Source organism: Grampus griseus (genome assembly GCF_964374135.1).
Source record: "Grampus griseus genome assembly, chromosome: 5".
Taxonomy (NCBI): Eukaryota; Metazoa; Chordata; class Mammalia; order Artiodactyla; family Delphinidae; genus Grampus; species Grampus griseus.
In genome coordinates, this window is record NC_138998.1 from 48215515 (window position 1) to 48225349 (window position 9835).

A 9835-nucleotide genomic window follows, 5' to 3' on the forward strand; every position below is an offset into this window, starting at 1 on the left:
GAGGACAGGAGGGACTGGGGTATCATCTAGTTGGATGATGAAGTGAAGAAAAGGGAAGAAGCCAATGAAACATGGAGTGGAGACAGAGACTCTATGGAAGCAGAGATTCAGAGCTGGAGGAAGTAAGCTTCACAACTCTCTAGGTTTATTGAGGGAGACTCTAGATTTTCTGATTGTACATTACTGGGAATCAGAACAAATTTTACTTAAATGTTTCAGAACAACTTGACCTCAGCGAACTGGAGGGCTTAGGGGCTGTGCATCGATTATAGATGTGGCAGTGACAGCTAGTTTTCCTTTTCTTTACCACCAATAGAACCCCTGTAATACTTGGGTTGGCAATGTACCCAGTCAGAAGACTACATTTCTCAATCTCACTTGCTGTATCTTAAGTGTTCAGGTTTTAAGCAATATAAATGGAAGTTATAGGAAAGGATTTATGAGAAAGCTTCTTTAAAAAGGGACAGAGATGTGGGAAATGACCTGCCTTAACTTCCTGTTTCCTTCCTGCCTTCCAAAACTCAGACAAATTGACTGGAGCCACAGCAGCCATCGTGGGTCTTGCAGGCACCTTGAGGATGGAAGCCAAGTATCCAGATGGTAGACCAGAAAGATCAAGGGGCCTGATTACCCATGACTGCAGAGCCACAGTAGCAGCCTCCCTCCAGACTTCTGTTATACAAGAGAGAAGTGAAATTATCTTTCATTTTTAGTTTTCTGCTGTATCAACTGAACCTAATCCTAGTCTGCTAATACAGTAGCAGAATAACAGTGATTATGAGAGGGCTCTGGAGTCAGACTGCTTTCACTCTGTTCCTTGCTCTGTCACCTCTTAAACAAGAGCCTTAAAGCAATTACCAAAGGTTTCAGAAGCCTCCTTTTTCTCATCTGTAATATGAGGAAAATAACACCACGTACACATGGGGTTGTTGTGAAGATTGAGTAAAATAATGTGTAAAGCAATTAGAACTCTTTAGGTACACAGTAAGTGCTCAATAAATGGTAGCTGCTGCTATCATTATTATTATCATGACTATTATTGCCATAATTACTTATCAGGTTTAGCATTCATCTCCATTAATGGAGATGATGGGTACTTTAGGGTAGAGGCAATTACTTATTTATTTTTGGTATTGCTCCAGGACTGGCATATGGTAGGTACCCAATACAGCTTTCCCAAACCGTATCTTACTAGATTTTTGCTACTATTTCTCATGAGCAGATGATAAAAATTACTGGTATAGTGTACCGGGCAGGAGACTGATACTATGCATGCTTACTGTCATTTAATCCTTACCAGAACCACCTGAGAAATGGGCTGAAATGGTAGTTGTAGACAGTGCAAGAGCTTAGGAGTCATTCAGACCTACACTCTGTTTGAGGTTCAATTTCATTAATATTAAAAGAACTGGAAATAAGTTTTATTTCTCCACTCACGTTCCATGCATAGGAGCCTCTTGGGGCAGATTATTTTTAATGGCCAGGTGTCGCTGACACGGAGGCTTTACTTTGTGTTTCATCCCAAGCCAGTGAACTAGAGAACCTCTATAAACTACCCTCCTTCCATCCCTCATCTTGCAAAAAAGCTGTCAGTGGGAACCAGGAAGAAAAACTGTTTCCCCTATCTGGTTTATACAGTCTGGTATATACAAAAGGGTTTTCAGGTTTGGCATGGGCACAGGGTCTGGTTGTGGGCTGCTGAGCTATTCAAGAGTAGATAAGACCTTTTGGACAAGGGTAAAGGTTACAGCACAAGCTGCTTCCTCTGATAAATTTCCCTCTACCTGTGATAGGGCTGTGGGCAGTTATGGTGTTGGGGCAGGAACAGTAGGAGGAGCCTGGGAAGTTTTTTTTCTTTTTTTAATTTTATATATTTTTGGCTGCGTTGGGTCTTTGTTGCTGCACGCAGGCTTTTCTCTAGTTGTGGCGAGCGGGGGCTACTCTTCGCTGCAGTGCGCGGGCTTCTCATTGCGGTGGCTCCTCTTGTCGTGGAGCACAGGCTCTAGGCGCGTGGGCTTCAGTAGTTGTGGCGCACGGGCTCTAGAGCACAGAGCTCAGTTTTTGTGGTGCATGGGGCTTAGTTGCTTCGCGGCATGTGGGATCTTCCCGGACCAGGGATTGAACCCGTGTTCCCTGCACTGGTAGGCGGATTCTTAACCATTGCGCCACCAGGGAAGTCCCTGGGAAGTTTTTGTAACTTTGGGTCTTGTCAAGTTATAGAGAAAGTGGCTCTCTCTCTTAGATTTGCTTCATGTTATAAGCTGGTTTGCATCTCATGGGAGATGATGCCACAAGGGCAGAAGTCTCTTAAGAATCTGCTGGCCAAGTAGTTCCTATCTTAACATACATTTCCTCTTCTTGTAGGTCATGGCTATTCCAGAGGTAGCTCCTGGTTCCTATAGTGGAGTAGTCCTTAACCCTGGCTGCACATTAGAATTCCCTGGGGAATTTTTTTTAAATGCCAGTTCCTGGGCTCTACCCCAGTCCAACTGAATTAGAATCTCTAGGGCGTAGAGCCTGAGCATCGGTATTTTAAAAAAGGAATAAACAGAAGTTCAAAGAAAATTTTAAAATGAGTCACAAACTGAGAGAAAATATTTGCAAAACCATATATCTAATAAAGAACTTCTATCCAAAATATATAAAGAAGTCTTAAAAGTTAATAAGAAAATGAAGACTCCAATTAAATAATGAAAAAAATATGTGAACACTTTACCAAAGAATATATTTGCATGGCAAATAAATACATAAAAAGATGCTCAAAATATTCGTAATTAGGGAAATGCAAATTTCAACAGTACTGAAATCACTATACCCCGTCCAAAATGACAAACAAACAAAACAACCACAAAAAAACACACCTGACAATTCTTAGTGCTGGCAAAGAACAGAGCAGCTGGAACTCTCATGTATAGCTGGTGAGAATCAAAAATAAGATAGCTACTTTGGGAAAATGTCTGGCAGTTCATTATAAAGTTAAACATATACTTGCCACAAAACCCAGCAATTCCACTCCTAGGTATTTACTCAAGAGAAATGACAACTTGTGTTCACACAAAAACCTGTACACAGATATTTATAATGGCTTAATTCATAATGGTCCCAGACTGGATCAACCCAGTTGTCCTTCAGCTAGTAAATGAATAAACTGTGTGGGGCTTCCCTGGTGGCGCAGTGGTTAAGAATCCACCTGCCAATGCAGGGGACACGGGTTTGATCCCTGGTCTGGGAAGATCCCACATGCCGTGGAGCAACTAAGCCTGTGTGCCGCAACTACTGAGCCTGTGCTCTAGAGCCCGCCAGCCACAACTACTGAGCCCGCCTGCCACAACTACTGAAGCCCGCATGCCTAGAGCCCCTGCTCTGCAACAAGAGAAGCCACCGCAATGAGAAGCCCGCACACAGCAACAAAGAGTAGCCGTCGCTCACCGCAACTAGAAAAAGCTTGTGTGCAGCAACGAAGACCCAACAGAGCCAGAAAATAAAAATAAAAAATAAAATAAATTGAAAAGAAAAAAAACAAACTGTGGAATATCCATATGGTGGGATACTACTCAGAAATAAAGTGTAATGTTTCATTGATAACACACAACATGAATGAATCTTAGATGCATCATACTAAGTGAAAGAAACTAAACTCAAAAGGTTACATACTGAATGAGTCCATTTATATAACATTCTGGAAAAGACGAAAGTATAGAGACAGAAAACGTCTCTGGTTGCCTGGGGTTGGGGGTGGCAGGAGGGGAAAATCACAAAGAGGTAACATGAAGGAATTATTTGGGGGGTGATGGAACTCTTCTGTATCTTGATTGTAGTGGAGGTTACACAATTGTATGTATTGGTCAAAACTCATAGAATTGTATATTTAAAAGGGTCAACTTTACTGTATGTACTTATAACTCAGTAAAGCTGAGCCTTCCTCCCCCAATCCATTATTCAGAAGCAAATTCCCCAATTTAAATTCATAGTCAGGGTTGAGAGATATTGCTGGCATAATAAATTCAAATCTAGTTTCTGTTATTTAAACTTCAGTTTCCTCATATGTAAAACTGGAGATAATAAAACCTACTTTGAAGAGATATTATGAATCTTAAACGTGATGATGTGTGGCAAACTCCTAATATAGGGTTTGGCACAAAATAATAATAACCACTTAATAGGTGCTACGTGCCAGGTGTTGTATGGGCATTTTACAGATACCTCATTTAGTCTTTACAACAGCTCTATGAAGTAGGTATTATTGTCACCATTTTCAGGGTGGAGAAACTGAGGCTCAGAGAAGTTATGGAACTTGCTCAGAGTCTCACAGCTGGTCAGTGGCTGAGGCAGGTTCCAAGTCTAAAGTTATCGTTACTGATTACTTTACCACTCTGAAATCTTAATATAAAGCATCCTACTCTTCAACTTCACTTCTGTCTTCTAATTCACTTTCTCGGTGTTTTTACTTCAGTGATTTCCTGACCTCATTGAGAACACCAGTCTTCATCGATCCTACCACTTCTCGTAAATCACCACTGCCTTCATGTCCTCACTTCCCTTCTCATCCAATCTAAGTTGTGTGGTCCAGCAGTAGTTCCTCTTCCTTTTCTAGTATTCCTAGCCCCGTGGCTTTTTTCCCCCTCTCTCTCTGCCTAGGAAAAGCTAAATCTAGTCAATCCCAACTTTTTCTTTATTCTACTCTTGCAACCAAGCAGCAGTTATTGCTGAAGATATATGCAGATATGGAGAAGCAGTGGGAAGTTGGGTCCAGAGAGAAGCTATATGGAGATGATGGTGGGGGAGTGGAAAGAAGAGGGTGGAGGGAGACTTTCCTTGGTTTAATGGCAAAGGATCATAGAGTGAGAGGCCTGGTTGAAGAAACCTGATATAAAAATGCTAACTTTGGCACAGTTATTTTGGTCCTGTCCCTGGCTGGGGGCTCTAGGAGGATTCTGGCTGGCCTCAGCTGGGAGATGTCAGTTACAAAGTGTAGAGAAGTGTTATGGACGAGGCCATGTGCAGAGAGGGGCATCCCTACTGGGACAGAAGCAGGGCTTTCTTTTGGTGCCTGGTGCCATGGTGAAGGCACCAATAACTGGCCAGTACCGGAGCCTTCGGTGGGGCTGGTTCAGTGATGTGCTGGTAAATGTTTAACAACTCACTCTCTGAAAACAAACAGCAAACAAACAAACTCTGATTTGTAGCATTTGCAAATTTCTGTGGTGTAAATACTCCCTCCATAGCCCCAGTCTAGGTTACACAGCGCCCATGAGCACGCTGTCAGGGGGACAGGCTACCAGAATGTGACTGGGCCTTGTTCTAATTTCTAAATGTAATGAAGCACCTTGAAGGGTAGGAAGGAAGGATTCATTTGTGGGAATTGTCATGGTTTGGGGGACTGGGCCTTAATAGGATGGGATCTAGAGGAGACTGTGCAGTCTGCATTGACCAGGCAGGACTCTAAACCGTCTGCCCTACGTCCTCTGTAGGACTCCCTGGTTACATGCCTGCCTTTTGTCTTACCACTGCTCTTCTGTTCTATGTGCTAACATTTTTAGATTTATAAATTTATGGTGAGTAAGAATCTGGCACCTTCCCCCAAATAATTTCCTTGCCAAACAAGTTTGAAAATGATTGCAATCAGGTTAATATTAATAGAATTTCAAGCATCCACAGAATTTATTCATATATAAGGAAAAACTCCTCTATTCTGCAGGAATCTCAAATATTAGGATATTCATGCATATTAGAGAATGACTTCAGGAAAAGATAGTGGTAAGACCAACAAGGATATAAGCCATGACAGGAGATAAATCAAATCGGTCCTGGAAATATTTTCCTCATCACATTAAAACGATGTCAGATATAAACAGTGCACTTTCTGATGGCGTTTCCCTAGTCTGTGCATCCCACATGGATGGGGACTGTTTAGTCTGGATGTACGATACTAATGTAGAACTCTTCTTATGATGGTGTGCGTTAGTACACAGAACTCCCAGTGTAGGTTAGCATCTTTACTTCTCCAGAGACATTTGAAGAGGCCACAACATTCACTGCCAAGACATGAGCTGACCCACGTGACCTGCCAATCCCAAACCCAGCAAAGCCTCATGCTTTTGCAGTATAACCATCAAGAAGCAGTAAGTTTTCCTTTTCTTTCTTTTTCAAGGTGTCCATTGACCCATCCCCAGCATCTGGGAAGATACTGTGGATTCCAACTCAAGAGAAGAGGAGGAAAGAGAAAAAGGAAATAGAGCTATTTCACAAACTATGAACGTGTAAGTCCTGGTACTTCATTAAAAAAAGCAAACGCGTTTTATGATTCTTTCTCAAGGAGAGAGAAGGCGCTGGCTGAGCTACCTCTGCAGAACATCAGTCTGTTGCAGTGCTGTGGCAGATGGTGCTTTGTGATTCTCACGATGGCTTTATTTCCTAACTTGCTTTCCTCCTGCTTGGAGATCACAATGCCAGTTTGAGGCTCATAAAATCCCAATCATATCAGATTTACTGACTTGTCATTTTGCTACTCTGCCGATCCAGTATTTATTATTTATATCCTGGCTCTATCCACCCCCCACGAAAGAACTGACCTTTCTTCTCCTGAAAGGGAGACAGAATAAAAATAGAGCCATTAGGACATGACAGGGAATGAGCAGTTGGGCAATGGCTAGGCACCAGAATATTTATTTGGATCGAAAAACCAAAGAAAAAGGAAGCTACTACAATGAGCCCAAACCTAGCGCTGAACTCCCTGATAGTCAAGGCAAAAAGGGGGCATGATGACCACTTTGCTCATCTCACCACTAAATAGTCTAGGAGAGCGGGACGAACAGTAACAGGCCTGCAGGCACACTCTCCACAGGCCTGCGCCTGCACAAGATGCTTACCCGACAGTATGGATGCAACGGCTGCAATGATGAAGGACACGATGACGCCGGGTCCTGCCATTTCCTTGGCCACCAGGCCAGATACCACGTACATCCCAGTGCCCACGCAGCTGCCAACTCCGAGCGAGATGAGGTCCACGGTGGTGAGCACCTGGGCTAGCTTGGTGCCATGTGCTGTGGTGGCCCCAGTTCCCTCTAGCATGGACTCCACCGGTTTGGTGCGCAGGATCCTGGAGTGCATGGCGTACCAGGCAGCCCCCCACTGCACTCGCCGGGGGTCCAGGGAGGCGAGGAAGCCACTCATCCTGAGCGAGATGGGTTGTGGTGAAGGTCAACTGATGGCAGAGGGCTGCAGAAGCCTTAGTGGATGCTTCTGGAACTCATCTAGTGACCAGGGATCTCCCTTTTAGGAAAGGTCGAGAGGTCCCCAGGGCAGACTTCTCCTGGGAATGAATGTCTGCAGGAAAAACACAAGAAAAAGGAAGATGAGACCAAGTGGGAAACAAACTATGGCTTGAAGGCATTGATGGAGGTCAGTGTACTGAACTGGTAGAACTGATGTAACCTGTGTATTTATAATGCAGGAGGGTTGCATTTCCCCCTTTGTCTTGCCTCCAGGCCTAAATGACAGTCCGTAGTTTGCACTGTGTGGCATAGTGGTTATGAAGAGGGTGGTCTGAGTCAGGGCTCTGCTACTTACGGTTCTGGGAACTGAGACACGTTACTTCATGGCTCTGTGCTTCAGTTTCTACTGCATAGTGGGGATAATCAAGCCTCCTGCCTTGTGTCGATGTGAGAATTAAATTAGTGTTTGTCTAAAAAGAGCTTAAGACAATGCCTGGCCTGTGGAGAGTGCTCTTCTGTCAGACTCTAAGTGCTTCTTACCTGGCTCTGCCGAGACCTGGTCTGTGATTCTTGGGCATAATCTCTGGGGACACAAGTCCTCATTTTTTATATAAGGATGTAAAATTGGATCTGTGACTCTCAAGAGGGGCAGGGCCACCCCACGGGATTGTCTTCGAACTTTGTTCTCAAATGAAATGAAAATGGTTTGAGAAATTTTTTGCTCTCAGAGGTTGGGGTAGGGGGAGTGTTCATGGCATTTGGTTGGTGGGCCCCAGAGATGTTAAACGCGTGGGATGGTGTCATACCATTTTCAGATATCGGACTTTTTTTTTTTAATTAATTAATTTTATTTTTGGCTGCGTTGGGTCTTCGTTGCTGCGCACAGGCTTTTCTCTGCTTGTGGTGAGCGGGGGCTACTCTTCATTGCGGTGCATGGGCTTCTCATTGCAGTGGCTTCTCTTGTTGCGGAGCACGGGCTCTAGGCACGCAGGCTTCGGTAGTTGTGGCGCACGCGCTTAGTTGCTCCGCGGCATGTGGGATCTTCCCGGACCAGGGATCGAACCCGTGTCCCCTGCATTGGCAGGCAGATTCTTAACCACTGCGCCACCAGGGAAGCCCCGGACATTCTTGTAGGTGAAAATTCTGGTTATGATCATCTGAAGCTAAAACCTAACTCTGTTTTACATATAAGCACATGAGATTATTTTGGACGGTTTTAATAGACAAGTACCTTGACTTTTCCAGGAAGGCAATTATAGAATAAATTGAAGGAAGATTGTAAATTCTTTAGTTTTGAACTTAAGTGGAGTTCATCACTGTTTTAGAGAACCAAGACACCCTTTCAGTGCAACCCATGGTGTTGCATCACCCGTTCAGCACACCTGTACCAGCCTGCCATTTGAAACTGGCACGTTTACAGTACTTTTTCATATAGTGCAAGCATCTCATGATGACAGCTGTACTTGCCTGAGTGTTTAAATACTGAAATATGTTATATACAGGCAGGTTACCCATGAATTTTGCTTTAGGATATTAAAGAGGGGTGTATCAAGACATGTATTACAAAAAAGAGGTGCTGGGTCTGATAGACTTGAGAATTGTTGTACTAGATGATTTCTAAAGTTTTGTCAAGTTAGAAAATGCCAAGATTATATGAAGTTACTTTCTTTGGAAGCCAGAAGCTTCATAAAATTCTATAAAGAATTTTTAAAGTACATCTGGAACATTGATTCCAAGTACTGTGCCGATAAGCCTAGGACATTTACATTTACAGCAAGTTCCAGCCCGTGTAATCTACCCATATTATTAATTAATACGACTTAGCACTTAAGGTAACACTTGTCCACTTCTAAAAGCTTTGTGGATACAACCTAATTAGAAGAATCAGGTGAAATGTAGCAGTTTGGCTCACAGGGGTTGGGTGATGGACCTACTGGTTTAATTTCCTCCTAAATTTGGCAGCCTTGCTTCATGCTGTGTGTTAATTCTTGACATCTTAGATATCAGTACATTTAGATAGTGCCACTGTATATACCAGAGTCATTCAAAAGCCTAGAGTGCCAGCATTTTTTTTTTTAAGATTTCCAGATTTGTGAGAAAATGTATACCAGGAAGGCTGCAAGAACAACTGCTCTACTGGAGCTCTTGAGCTCTTGTGGGGAAATCAATGTACATATCTATTTAATTTCAACCCAGCCAGCATGTGCTGAGCATCCGTTATGTGCCAGGCATGATGTTAGGCTCAGGGATGCAAAGACATGGTCCCTGCTCTCGTGGAGTTTCCAGTCTAGAACTGGAGATGATGGTCACCCAAATCACAATGCAAGGGAGAAGGTTTTTTTTTTTTTTTTTTCCTGAAAACCTTGTCTTTACTTATTTTTCATATTACAAATGTATATAGCATGGCCATTGCAGAAAAATCAGACAGTATCAACAATAACATTCAGTGAAGATAGATAAGACAATTCAACACACAGATAGAAAAATAAAAACCAGATCATTCTAGAGAGGGATAAGGGGTATGTTGTAGTGTCCCCCCAAAATTTATATGTTGAAGCTCTAATCCTCAGTACCTCAGAACGTGACCTTATTTGGAAATAGAGTCGTTGCAGATGTACTGA

At 43.1% G+C, this 9835-nt stretch overlaps 1 protein-coding gene across 1 annotated transcript in view; it reads right to left on the reverse strand.

Moving 5' to 3' along the window:
- The window catches only part of SLC7A14 (solute carrier family 7 member 14), a gene marked incomplete at both ends in the record, with an annotated part of 67203 nt that extends 60030 nt beyond the window's left edge, over nucleotides 1-7173 (reverse strand). The window contains one exon of the mRNA XM_082654173.1: nucleotides 6870-7173. Within this exon, the coding sequence (XP_082510299.1) occupies nucleotides 6870-7173 (304 nt within the window). The remainder of the gene's footprint in view (nucleotides 1-6869) is intronic.
- Between the last annotated feature and the right edge of the window lie 2662 nt (nucleotides 7174-9835).